Raw genomic sequence first — 14,562 nt, 5'->3', positions numbered from 1 at the left:
TTGCGGGTGGTGCAGTTGCTGTACCAGGCGGTGATACAGCCCAACAGGATGCTTTCAATTGGGCATCTGTAAAAATTTGTGAGGGTTTTAGGTGACAAGCCAGATTTCTTTAGCTTCCTGAGGTGGAAAAGGCTCTGTTGCGCCTTCTTCACAACACTGTCCGTGTTGGTGGTCTATTTCAGTTTGTCAGTGATGTGTACACCAAGGAACTTGAAGCATTCCACTTTCCCCACTGCGGTCCCATTGATGTGTATAGGGGGGTGCACCCTGTGCTGTTTCCTGAAGTCCACGATCATCTCCTTTGTTTTGTTGACGTTGAGTGAGAGGTTGTTTTCCAGGCACCACACTCCCAGAGCCCTCACCTCCTCCCTGTAGGCTGTCTCGTCATTGTTGGTAATCAAGCATACTACTGTTGTGTTGTCTGCAAACTTGATGATTGAGTTGGAGGCGTGCTTGGCCATGCAGGCATGGGTGAACAGGGGGTACGGGGGGCTGAGCACGCACCCTTGTGGGGCCCCAGTGTTGAGGATCTGTGGAGTGGAGGTGATGTTTCCTACCTTCACCACCTGGGGACGGCCCATCAGGAAGTCCAGGACCCAGTTGCAGAGGAGCCCAGGGCCTCGAGCTTAATGATGAACTTGGAGGGTACTATGGTGTTGAATGCTGAGCTGTAGTCAATGAACAGCATTCTTACGCAGGTATTCCTCTTGTCCAGATGGGATAGGCCATTGTGGAGAGTGATGGAGATTGCATCGTCTGTGGATCTATTGGGGCGGTAAGCAAATTGAAGTGGGTCTAGGGTGGCAGGTAAGGTAGAGGTGATATGATCCTTGACTAGTCTCTCAAAGCACTTCATGATGACAGAGGTGAGTGCTATGGGGCCATAGTCATTAAGTTCAGTTACCTTTGCCTTCTTGGGTACAGGAACAATGGTGGCCATCTTGAAGCATGTGGGGACAGCAGACTGGGATAGGGAGAGATTGAATATGCCCGTAAACATGCTCTGAGGACATTACTAGGGATGCCGTCTGGGCCTGGCAGTCTTGCGAGGGTTAACACGTTTAAATGTTTTACTCACGTTATCCCCGGAGAAGGAGAGCGAGAGCCCACAGTCCTTGGTAGTGGGCCGCGTCGGTGGCACTGTGTTATCCTCAAAGCGTGCGAAGAATTTGTTTAGCCTGTTCGGGAAGCAAGACGTCGGTCTCGGCGACATGGCTGGTTTTCCTTTTGTAGTCTGTGATTGTCTGTAGTCCCTGCCACATACGTCTCGTGTCTGAGCCGTGGAATTGCGACTCCACTTTATCTCTATACTGACGTTTAGCTTGTTTGATTGCCTTGCAGAGTGAATAACTATACTGTTTATTTTCTGCCATATTACCAGTCACCTTACCATGGTTAAATGCGGTGGTTCACACTTTCAGTTTTGCGTGAATGCAACCATCGATCCACGGTTTCTGGTTAGGGTAGACTTTTCTCATCATCAAACGAACACCCAAATGAACTGGAATTCTATGACAAAAACTATTAATTTGGAATTCATGGGCACATGTTTAAGTAGTAAAACAGTAAAGTTTAGGAAAACAGTGATGCCTTTTTTTATTTTATTGTTTGAAAAATCATTTCAGACACAGTGTTCAGACAACTTGCATGCCTGCATGTGTTTGCCCTTTTGGATAGGGTTAAACAACCAACACTGAACAACCAACCAGTTAGAAACCTTAGAAACAAAGGAGATGTTTAGTCAACATGAGTTGTGTGTAGCACCCAGAACCTAATCTCCTTGAGCAACTCCCGGCCAGGTAAGGCTGCCAATGAGAGACTACTTGTGGTCACATGCAGGACCAAACCTGCTCTGTGCTGTATGTGCAATATCAGACTTTTTATTTTTATTTCACCTTTATTTAACCAGGTAGGCTAGTTGAGAACAAGTTCTCATTTACAACTGCGACCTGGCCAAGATAAAGCAAAGCAGTTTGACACATACAACAACACAGAGTTACACATGGAGTAAACAAACATACAGTCAATAACACAAGATAAAAGTCTATATACAGTGTGTGAAAATGAGGTAGGATAAGGGAGGTAAGGCAATAAATAGGCCATAGTGGCGAAATAATTACAATTTAGCAATCAACACTGGAGTGATAGATGTGCAGAAGATGAATGTGCAAGTAGAGATACTGGGGTGCAAAGGAGAAAGAAAATAACAGTATGGGGATGAGGTAGTTGGATGGGCTATTTACAGATGGGCTATGTACAGGTGCAGTGATCTGTGAGCTGCTCTGACAGCTGGTGCTTAAAGTTAGGGAGATATGAGTCTCCAGCTTCAGTGATTTTTGCAATTCGTTCAAGTCATTGGCAGCAGAGAACTGAAAGGAAAGGCGGCCAAAGGAGGAATTGACTTTGGGGGTGACCAGTGAAATATACCTGCTGGAGCGCGTGCTTCGGGTGAGTGCTGCTATGGTGACCAGTGAGCTGAGATAAGGCTGGGCTTTACCTAGCAAAGACTTATAGATAACCTGGAGCCAGTGGGTTTGGCACCGAATATGAAGCGAGGGCCAGCCAACGAGGTCATACAGGTCGCAGTGGTGGGTAGTATATGGGACTTTGGTGACAAAACGGATAGCACTGTGATAGACTGCATCCAATTTGCTGAGTAGAGTGTTGGAGGCTATTTTGTAAATGACATCGCCGAAGTCAAGGATCGGTAGGAAGGTCAGTTTTACAAGGGTATGTTTGGCAGCATGAGTGAAGGATGCTTTGTTGAGAAATAGGAAGCCAATTCTAGATTTAATTTTGGATTGGAGATGCTTAATGTGAGTCTGGAAGGAGAGTTTACAATCTAACCAGACACGTAGGTATTTGTAGTTCTCCACATATTCTAAGTCAGAGCTGTCCAGAGAAGTGATGCTGGACGGGCGGGCAGGTGCGGGCAGAGATCGGTTGAAGAGCATGCATTTAGTTTTACTTGCATTTAAGAGCTGTGTCGTAGCCTGGAGGTCTGGGACCCGATGATGGTATTATTATTTAATAATAATGATGACTATGGCCAGAGCTGTGTGCCCCCCCCCCCCCTCACCTCCAGTGCTGTGTGCTCCACCCTCCTCCTCGCCCTCTCCATCACCTCGAGCACAAGCCTGACTATATTTAGAACTTCTGCATCACCGCTTGTCATATTGACTCGGAGAATAACATACACATAAAATGATCTACTGTTCTCCACCTGGCCTTTCATTCAGGTTCAAGGGGAGGCTTTCAAGGAAGAATGCTGCATGCTACTGACATATTATCCTGGTGTTAATTCTTCATCTTCCTTATCCTTTCTACCAGTGTGTACCACTCTCTCTTTTCTGGCCATGCAAATTATGCTTCACATATATATTCTAATACCACCCCTCCAGAGGTATCATTTCGGTCTAGACTAAAGCAAAAATGAAGTCTACTGTACCTAAGGATTGTAACAAGCTTAGTGGGGGTTATGTGACCTTTAATACCATCATTATTATTAAATAATAATACCATCATCGGGTCCCAGACCTCCAGGCTCAGACACAACTTTTACTCACAAGCCATCAGAGCACTGAAATCTTCAACCCGTCTCTTGCACTGACTCCCTGCACCCTAACACACATATACACACTCACACACTCTCACACCTAGACTCGAACACACACAAACACACTCCCACTCTCTCACACACACACAGAACACACACACCCACGCTACACACACACTCCATGACTGCTGCGACTGGATACCTACAGTGCCTTCAGAAAGTATTCATACCCCTTGATTTATTCCAAATTTTACTGTGCTATAGCCTGAATTTTATAATGGCCTTTGATCCTCCTTGAGCTGTCACTACAACTTGATTGGAGTCCACATGTGGCCAATTCAGTAGTTTGGACATGATTTATAAAGAAACACACCTGTCTATATAAGGTCCCACAGCTGACAGTGCATGGTCAGAGCAGAAAATATACCATGAAGTCCAACGAACTCCAAGATAGAATTGTGATGAGGCATATATCTGGGGAAGGGTATACAACTATTTTTATAGTGTTGAAAGTTTCCAAGAGCACAGTGGTCTCCATCATTGGGAAATTGAAAAAAAATATGGAACTACCCAGACTTTGTCTAGAGCTGTCCGTCCGACCAAACTGAGCAACCCGGCAAGAATGACCTTAGTCAGGGTGGTGACCAAGACCACTCTGATATAACTACAGTGTTCCTTGGCTGAGATGGGAGAACCTGCCAGAAGGACAACCGTCTCTACAGCACTTTACTCAATTGCTTCCTGTTTAACTTTTCCTCGGTCGTCACTAGTTACCACAGCCTCAAAGGCATAAACCCCGCCTATTTATACAGTTTAACTTATTAAAATGTGATTTTAAACCTAACCATAACCTTTAACCTAACCTTAACCATACTGCGAACCTTATGCCTAACCTTAACCTTAAATTAAGACCAAAAATATCCAAGAAAAAAATCTATATCCAATTTGACTTTGTGGCTGTGGTAAGTAGTGGAAATCTTCCTAGTCCCTACCATCTTGTCGCTGTAGTAGTTTCTACGGACCCAATTGGTCAGAAAAGTTTGAGGAATATACGTTATTCAGTAATCTATTGGATAACAGCACTGTCAATGAATTAATTACAGGAGGAAAGCTCCCTCATAGGCTTACTGCTGCCATCGGGAACAGTGGGGAGATGAGCGTGTCGAGAGCAGGAAAAGAGGGCGTAACCACTGCATCACTTATTTTATTTCAAAACAAAATAGTACTACCGGTGTTCAGATATTATATTTGTGAAGGATAGAAGAGGAGCCATGGCGAAGCAGCAGGACACAAAGAAATTATTTGAGAATCTCTCTGGCGCCGGGAAATCCATCGGCGTTCTGACAAGCGGAGGAGATGCTCAAGGTATCGATTATTGAAACAAGTGGATAAGAGTGATATATTGTATCAAATGGATTACAGTGTAATAACTACATGATACTAAAATGTAAACAAACTGTTGAGTTATCATTTTTCCAAGTACTGTCATTGGCATTGTTTAGCCTAAAGGATCAATTTATCTTACAGTAGGCCTATTTGTTATCTTATGGTCATCAAAATTATGCAACAGATGATATGGTTGAGTATTGACACTGACAGTCGTATAAGCTATTCGACAGAAACATTTTAAATATAGGGGCCTAACCATTATTTGTGGAATTATTTGGAAGTTATATTACAATTTCTCGTAATTTAAAGAAATGTGATTATGCACTCTTATAACCGATAAAAACACATGTAGCCTATAGGAGCAAAACACATGTAGCCTATAGGAGCAAATAAGTTAGGATACCATATTTGAGGTTACTGAAGCCTGCATTGCAGACTTACAATCGTTGGGTAGATAACGTGGCGCAGAAATGTCAGTCTGCAGCTATCGCGCTCTGCATGTTAAAGTTTACATGCCAAGATTTTAGAGAGCAAAGATATAGACCTACACCTCAAATTCCATCATTGGCGTGTACCCAATATTGTAATGAATGTAACTTTATAGACTGTTGCAATGCCTTTCATCATCGACTTCCTCTGTCCGTTAAAACACAGGTCTTGTAGCGTGCATGACAGATGGGCAGACATCCACTTGAGTCGTGAGGAAGGGTGGGTGCCATGTACTGTAGGCCAGGCCTACGTGAGGAGCGGGAAGTAGCGGGGTTTTCCCAATGATTTATATATAAACTAGATGTCGGATTGGGGGAGCTATGTTGAAGCCATCGGACCTCCATCTTGGCACGCCCCTACCATGTAAAAATATTTTGGAAGTGATAGAAATGCATTTATTAATGTCTACATTCGTTTTTGCCACGCTTATTCTATTACATATATCTTAATGCATACTTTTAAATTATGTTATGTGAGCTAAGCATAAAAAAGGAAAATATATGAAAACATTTTCCTTAGAGTATACATTTTTGGAGATGACTAATGTTACTGTCCCCACTACAACCAAAACATATTTAAATACATGTAATTTTGTTCTTGAAACATTTAATTGAAATACTGTAGAATTCCATTCATTCCTATGGAGGACTGCTCCTACTGGGGAATGCCAATATGGCTGATCTGTTGGTTCAAAGCCTCTCAATTTCCAGTCAAGGGTTCAAAGCTTCTTAATGTCTAGTCAAGGGTTTATATACAGTTGAAGTTGGAAGTTTACATACACTTAGGTTGGAGTCATTAAAACTCGTTTTTCAACCACGCCACAAATTTCTTGTTAACAAACTATAGTTTTGGCAAGTCGGTTAGGCATGACACAAGTAATTTTTCCAACAATTCCAGTGGGTCAGAAGTTTACATACACTAAGTTGATTGTGCCTTTAAACAGCTTGGAAAATTCCAGAAAATTATGTGATGGCTTTAGAAGCTTCTGGTAGGCTAATTGACATCATGGGAAAATCTATAGAAATCAGCCAAGACCTCAGAAAAAAATTGTAGACCTCCACAAGTCTGGTTCATCCTTGGGAGCAATTTCCAAACGTCCGAGGGTAACACGTTCATCTGTACAAACAATAGTACACAAGTATAAACACCATGAGACCATGCAGCCATCATACCGCTCAGGAAAGAGACGGGTTCTGAACGTACTTTGGTGCGAAAAGTGCAAATCAATCCCAGAACAACAGCAAAGGACCTTGTGAATGTAACCAATATGAAATGGCTAGCTAGTTAGCGGGGTGCGCGCTAATAGAGTTTCAGTCGGTGACGTCACTCGCTCTGAGACCTTGAAGTAGTTGTTCCCCTTGCTCTGCAAGGGCCGCGGCTTTTGTGGAGCGATGGGTAACGATGCTTCGAGGGTGACTGTTGTCGATGTGTGCAGAGGGTCCCTGGGGCAAGGAGAGGGATGGAAGCTATACTGTTACATGAAGATGCTGGAGGAAACAGGTACAAAAGTATCTATATCCACAGTAAAAGGAGTCCTAACCTGAACATAACCTGAAAGGCCACTCAGCAAGGAAGAAGCCACTGCTCCAAAAGCGCCACAAAAAAGCCAGACTACGGTTTGCAACTGCACATGGGGACAAAGATCGTACTTTTTGGAGAAATGTCCTCTGGTCTGATGAAACAAAAATAGAACTGTTTGGCCATAATGACCATCGTTATGTTTGGAGGAAAAAGGGGGCGGCTTGCAAGCCGAAGAACACCATCCCAACCGTGAAGCAGGGGGTGGCAGCATCATGTTGTGGGGGTGCTTTGCTGCAGGAAGGACTGGTGCACTTCACAAAATAGATGGCATCATGAAGATGGAAAATTTGGTGGATATATTGAAGCAACATCTCAAGACTGGGTCTTCCAAATGGACAATAACCCCAAGTATACTTCCAAAGTTGTGGCAAAATGGCCACGGTATTGGATTGGCCATCATGAAGCCCTGACCTCAATCCCATAGACAATTTGTGGGCAGAACTGAAAAAGCGGGTGTGAGCAAGGAGGCCTACAAACCTGACTCAGTTAAACCAGCTCTGTCAGGAGGAATGGGCCAAAATTCACCCAACTTACTGTGGGAAGCTTGTGGAAGGCTACCCGAAACGTTTGACCCAAGTAACATTTTTTAAAGGCAATGCTACCAAATACTAATTGAGTGTATGTAAACTTCTGACCCACTGGGAATGTGATGAAAGAAATAAAAGCTGAAATAAATCCTTCTCTCTACTATTATTCTGACATTTCACATTCTTAAAATAAAGTGATGATCCTATCTGACCTAAGACAGGGGATTTTTACTATGATTAAATGTCAGGAATTGTGAAAAACTGAGTTTAAACGTATTTGGCTAAGGTGTATGTAAACTTCTGACTTCAACTGTATAATGGGACATTTTTTCACCAAATATTTTTAATATAAGGTACGATCCTCGCTGCACTTTGATAGGTGGGGGCAATGTACTGGTGGGGTTCATTAGCATATTTGGGGACACGGTCAAATATTTGTATATTTGTGCCAACCATCAGTGGAAGTGTTGTAGCAGATTAAGTTTGAGGGTTATGCCAGTGCAAGTTGAGCACCTCATTTGACACTGTCTGTTCTGCAAATGTTGTAAGAGCATGTGTCACTAACAAGCTGCTCTGTAATGAGGTTATTGTGCATTTTCCAGCAATTTAACAGCAACTTGTTGTTAGAAGTTGCTGTGAATTTGTATTTTCTTAATTAACTGGAAAACATTTGTCAGTAAGTTATTGTAAAATTCACAATAATTTACAGGCAACTGGCTGCTACGAGCAATACATGCCAGTAACGTTCTGTGCCTTCACTGACTCTTCTGTTGACAACATGCAACATTACTTGCTATTTGGCAGCATACTGTAGAAGCGGCAGCCTATCATAATATTGCAGGCGTGGCTTTCAGCTCCCATGAGAAGGAATATCATCCCAGTTAATGTGAGCTGTTCTATTCTGCTCATAAACACCAGCTTGTACACTGTCAGTTCTCCAGCCTTGTTAAAAGCTGACATACACTACATGACCAAACATCTGATTCAAAAATCATGGGCATTAATATGAAGTTGGTCCCCCCTTTGCTGCTATAACATCTTTCACCCTTCTGGGAAGAGAACTAGTGAGGTTAGGCAATGATATTGGGTGATTATGTAAGGCTCGCAGTCGGCGTTCCAATTCATCCCATAAGTGTTCGATGGGGTTGAGGTCAGGGCTCTGTGCAGGCCAGTCAAGTTCTTTCACACTGATCACGAGAAACCATTTCTGCGTGGACCTCGCTTTGTGCACCGGGGCATTGTCAAGCTGAAACAGGAAAGGGCCTTCCCCAAACTGTTGCCACAAAGTTGGAAGCACAGAATCGTATAGAATCTCATTGTATGCTGTAGCATTATCATTTCCCTTCACTGGAACTAAGGAGCCTAGTCCTAACCATGAAAAAACATTATTCCTCATCCACCAAACTTTACAGTTGGCACTATGCATTGGGGCAGGTAGCGTTATCCTGGCATCTGCCAAACCCAGATTAATTCGTCGGACTGCCAGATGGCATTGCGCATGGTGATTGCCCATGAAAACCCATTTTGTGAAGCTCCCAACAAACAGTTCTTGTGCTGACATTGCTTCCAGAGGCAGTTTGGAACTTGGTAGTGAGTGTTTCAACCGAGGACTTCAGTACTCCACGGTCCCGTTCTGTGAGCTTGTGTGGCCTCAAACTTCGCGTCTGAGCCGTTGTTTTTTCCTAGATGTTTCCACTTCACAATAACAGCACTTACATTTGACCGGGGCAGCTGTAGCAGGGCAGAAACTTGACGAACTGACTTGTTGGAAAGGTGGCATCCTATGACGGTGCCACGTTGAAAGTCACTGAGCTCTTCAGTAAGGCCATTCTACTGCCAATGTTTCTCTGTGGAGATTGCATGGCTGTGTGTTCGATTTTATACACCTGTCAGCAATGGGTGTGGCTGAAATAGCCGAATCCACTAATCTGAGGGGTGTCCACATACTTTTGTATATATAGTGTATCACCCAACCCGACTCTACAGCTTTAAAGATTGTTACTGTGCATGGCCCTAATATTGTGGCCTTACTTATAGCCTTCAAACACAGTGTTATGTCTCTGTTTCACTGGCCTGCTGTTTTTTACTTTGCTTGCTTCTATCTCGAAGGGTCAGTAGTGCTGAAAAGAAGAGGTTGTATGCGTACATACGCCTGTGTTGTGAAATACACTGTATCCTGACTTCAACTGTACATCATTGGTTTTGCCTCTATGCGTCACTATTCCAAAGATTGTATATTATATTGACAAGATAGTCAAGTGACCACTATAACAATGGAAATACATGTCCTCAAAGATGGAAGGCAGGCGGGAGGAGGCGAGATCTGGTGGGACCTTTCTAGCCAATGAGAGGTCACATACAGGTGTGAACAACAGGCCATAGAGATAGAGGACTCATCTTTGTATCTGCCATTGTAACGTCTATGACATTATGGGCAGCGCCATTTAGGCTATCTCCATTTAAAGTATTCAATTTTCTTCTTCATTGGCTGATTGCTCCCAACTCATAGGAATCCCCACCCTGTTGACTACTTTAAAATGGCAATGTCCATGCTTAAATAGGTTATATCCATGATGAATACTCTATCTATAGAACAGGTTCAACTTCACATGCATCCACTTATATCAGTCCATTCGTAACATTCGTAACAACCTAACCATCTTCTATTTGATCAAGCAAATTAGCAATAACAAAATGTGTTGACCAATTTTATACTCTCGTTGTTCTCCATACAAAATTTCCTCACTTCTTGGGCTTATTTTGGTGGACAGATTTTGGGCAGAGTAAAACCTTTCGCTTTGCCTCTTCCTCTCTGACTATCCTCTACACTCTCGTTGATCTCCATACAAAAATTCCTCACTTCTTGGGCATATTTTCGTGGACAGATTTTGGGCAGAGTAAAACCTTTCGCTTTGCCTCTTCCTCTCTGACTATCCTCTTTTTTTTTTACATCACATAAGTGTTTGGGGTGGGAAACACATCTTACAAAGAACATTAAAAGTCTGTGGTGCAACGTGGCGTTGGTGGATGGAGCGAGACATGATGTCCCAGATGTGCTCAATTGGATTCAGGTCTGGGGAACGGGCGGGCCAGTCCATAGCATCAATGCCTTCCTCTTGCAGGAACTGCTGACACACTCCAGCCACATGAGGTCTAGCATTGTCTTGCATTAGGAGGAACCCAGGGCCAACCGCACCAGCATATGGTCTCACAAGGGGTCTGAGGATCTCATCTCGGTACCTAATGGCAGTCAGGCTACCTCTGGCGAGCACATGGAGTGCTGTGCGGCCCCCCAAAGAAATGCCACCCCACACCATGACTGACCCACCGCCAAACCGGTCATGCTGGAGGATGTTGCAGGCAGCAGAACGTTCTCCACGCCGTCTCCAGACTCTGTCACGTCTGTCACGTGCTCAGTGTGAACCTGCTTTCATCTGTGAAGAGCACAGGGCGCCAGTGGCGAATTTGCCAATCTTGGTGTTCTCTGGCAAATGCCAAATGTCCTGCACGGTGTTGGGCTGTAAGCACAACCCCCACCTGTGGACGTCGGGCCCTCATACCACCCTCATGGAGTCTGTTTCTGACCGTTTGAGCAGACACATGCACATTTGTGGCCTGCTGGAGGTCATTTTGCAGGGCTCTGGCAGTGCTTCTCCTGCTCCTCCTTGCACAAAGGCGGAGGTAGCGGTCCTGCTGCTGGGTTGTTGCCCTCCTACGGCCTCCTCCACGTCTCCTGATGTACTGGCCTGTCTCCTGGTAGCGCCTCCATGCTCTGGACACTACGCTGACAGACACAGCAAACCTTCTTGCCACAGCTCGCATTGATGTGCCATCCTGGATGAGCTGCACTACCTGAGCCACTTGTGTGGGTTGTAGACTCCGTCTCATGCTACCACTAGAGTGAAAGCACCGCCAGCATTCAAAAGAGACCAAAACATCAGCCAGGAAGCAGAGGAACTGAGAAGTGGTCTGTGGTTACCACCTGCAGAACCACTCCTTTATTGGGGGTGTCTTGCTAATTGCCTATAATTTCCACCTGTTGTCTATTCCATTTGCACAACAGCATGTGAAATTTATTGTCAATCAGTGTTGCTTCCTAAGTGGACAGTTTGATTTCACAGAAGTGTGATTAACTTGGAGTTACATTGTGTTGTTTAAGTGTTCCCTTTATTTTTTTGAGCAGTGTATATATATTTTTATATTATTGTCCATAAAATTATCTCAGTGAATCTCAGTTGATAATATGAAAAATGTAACATTACAGTAGAAAACATAGTACATCCTCATGTCAACTACAAAGGCTGCTCTGAAAACTCACCAAACTGTTACTGAGATATTTATCTATTAGAAACAATTTGAATATCAAACTCACAAAAATTATAATTACACAATTACACACACTTACCATAAAATGTGCTAATTGTAATGGGAATTGTGATGGTTGCCATTTTGAAGAACCAGAAAGAAGAAATGATCAAGGTGACACTCATACACATATGGTATCATTGAAAAACCCAGAATGTCCTCTCTAAGGTACAACAGGACCTAACACAGTGGCAAGTATGGTCTAGAGATACGGACCAAAAACTAATGTCCTTTAGAGAGAACATAAATGAGGCTCAGGAGACTACAATAATGTGGAAACCCAACTGACATCCCAGTTAAGGACTGTGGTAGTAATAGAGTAATAGTGACTCAGCCCTTCATGCCTGGCTGTCATCCAGTAACAATATTGTACTCTCTGAATATGGACTGTCTTATTGGCATACAGGCTACAGTAGGCTGAGATTACCACTGAATTTAGGATACTGTAGTAGGCTACATTTGCAATAATAGCCTATCTGTCATTGAAGTGTGACGTGGTGGGGAGTAGAGTAGTCGGCTACTCCCTTTCTCACCAGAGCACCAGTGACAGAAGCCTACAAGTTTCATTTATGACCATGTAATGACAATTCTAGCTCTCCACAATAGGGTTGGGCGATGTCAACCTTTGTCCTATCGTGATTATGTATTCATAAAATATTGTGCTATACCAGGCCTGGGCAATTCCAGTCCTCGGGGGCCTGATTGGTGTCACACTTTTCCCCCATCCCTAGCAAACACAGCTGATTAAACTCATTTTATTTTTAACTGAAGATCATGATTAGTTGGTTATTGGAGTCAGGTGTGTCAGCTAAATAAAAAAAGCTACATCTGGACGAATCATTACGAAATATATTGTTGTTGAAAGCCTGAGCAGAGGTTAAGTGCAGGCAAATCTAATATTTATTTCAGGTGGAGATTCAGCATGGAACAGGTGTGTCTGTCTGTGTCTGTGTCTTGTACATATGATGGAGCAAAGTGACAGTCAGCTGATGAGGAACAGGCTGTTTTACCGTCGTGAGGTTATAAATAATGGGTTTTATAGAAGCAAAGTCTACAGTCTTGAGAACTGGATAATAATTGCGTTGCCTCATCAGCCTGTCTTAATGGGCTATTGTTTGTTATATCACTCATAAAGCTGTGATTGAGAATAGCCTATAGACTCCGACTTCCATTATTTTTGAAAGCTGCAACTTTAGGACAACAGTAACTTCTTAGGCTATTAGAATATTTGGGAAATAGGCTAGTTGTTCATAACTTTAATTTGTCTTAAATCCTTATGGAAAAAAACACCTTTTTTGCCTTTATTTAACCAGGTAGGCTAGTTGAGAACAAGTTCTCATTTACAACTGCGACCTGGCCAAGATAAAGCAAAGCAGTTCGACACCTACAACAACACAGAGTTACACATGGAATAAACAAACATACAGTCAATAATACAGTAGAAAAAGTCTATATACAGTGTGTGCAATTGAGGTAGGATAAGGGAAGTAAGGCAATAAATAGGCCATGGTAGCGAAGTAATTACAATATAGCAATTAAACACTGGAATGGTAGATGTGCAGAAGATGAATGTGCAAGTAGAGATACTGGGGTGCAAAGATGCAAAGGTGCAAAGATAAATACAGTATGGGGGTGAGGTAGTTGGATGGGCTATTTACAGATGGGCTATGTACAGGTGCAGTGATCTGTGAGCTGCTCTGACAGCTGGTGATTAACCCTTTCACACGTACCATCACATGGGTGTGATCGTTCTACAGTGGTCCCTGAAGTCTACGATCACACCACGTGTGATTAGAACACTCATTTAGAATGCTCATTTAGTACGGACAGTTTCGAATGACGCAACAGTCAGCATTTGAGCTGGCCACACTTTTTTCAGAAACTATTTACACAAATACAGTCCTTACAAAGTTATGTCCAGAATGTGAGCAGTTTATTTTTGGATGCAATGTTCAGATATTCACAGAAGTATCTATAGCATAAAACAATCATCCTAACCGGAAAAATGTAGGCTACATTTGTCCTAGCACTGAGGAAAGATTGACGCAACACAAGCGGTCATATTTTCTAACTCTCGGCTGACATAAACTACACTATGAATTTGCTAATAGCAATTACTATGTATAATTAATCACATCACGGGTGAGCTCACCGTTGATCAAAATAATTGAGTAAAACACTTTCTAGAAATCAAAAGTAATCCAACAATTAGTTTCAGCGCGCAGCCATGCTTTTTTACCTCACAGAAACCAAAGATAATAAGAGAAGACAAGATTAGTTTGGTCTGTTTATAGTATGCATGTTGAAGGAGTGTGTCGTCTACCATCGTTCACATCCCACATTCACTTCCTGAAGTTCTCAAAAAATGAGTGAACCTTTACTCACCTCATTTTGTTATAGCATATTTGGTCCGACAGACGATCAAGTGAAACCCAGAATGCATTGTATGTCAACAAACATGGCTCCACACACATAGCTGGAATTAGCTTAGCTCATCATAATCAGTACAACCTTCAAAACATTATTTTACACACATACTATGTGCCCATTACAATCTATGCAAAAATCGGAATGCATGATTTATCACCGGTAATTGAAAAACGTGAATAAAATAGTAAATATATCAATAATACCACACAAAACATTTTCTGATAG

General features: G+C 42.9%; 1 protein-coding gene across 1 annotated transcript in view; it reads left to right on the top strand.

The window, feature by feature from the left end:
* Positions 1-4,638: 4,638 nt before the first annotated feature.
* Positions 4,639-14,562, top strand: part of LOC106568830 (ATP-dependent 6-phosphofructokinase, platelet type) — a 49,213-nt gene continuing 39,289 nt past the window's right edge. Inside the window, exon 1 of the mRNA XM_014139531.3 lies at positions 4,639-4,921. Within this exon, the coding sequence (XP_013995006.1) occupies positions 4,828-4,921 (94 nt within the window). The 5' untranslated portion in view covers positions 4,639-4,827. The remainder of the gene's footprint in view (positions 4,922-14,562) is intronic.

This window comes from Salmo salar, chromosome 14, assembly GCF_965601325.2.
Source record: "Salmo salar chromosome 14, fSalSal1, whole genome shotgun sequence".
Lineage (NCBI taxonomy): Eukaryota > Metazoa > Chordata > Actinopteri > Salmoniformes > Salmonidae > Salmo > Salmo salar.
Note: the sequence above shows the minus strand (reverse complement) of the source record. Positions and strands in the feature narration are given on the sequence as shown.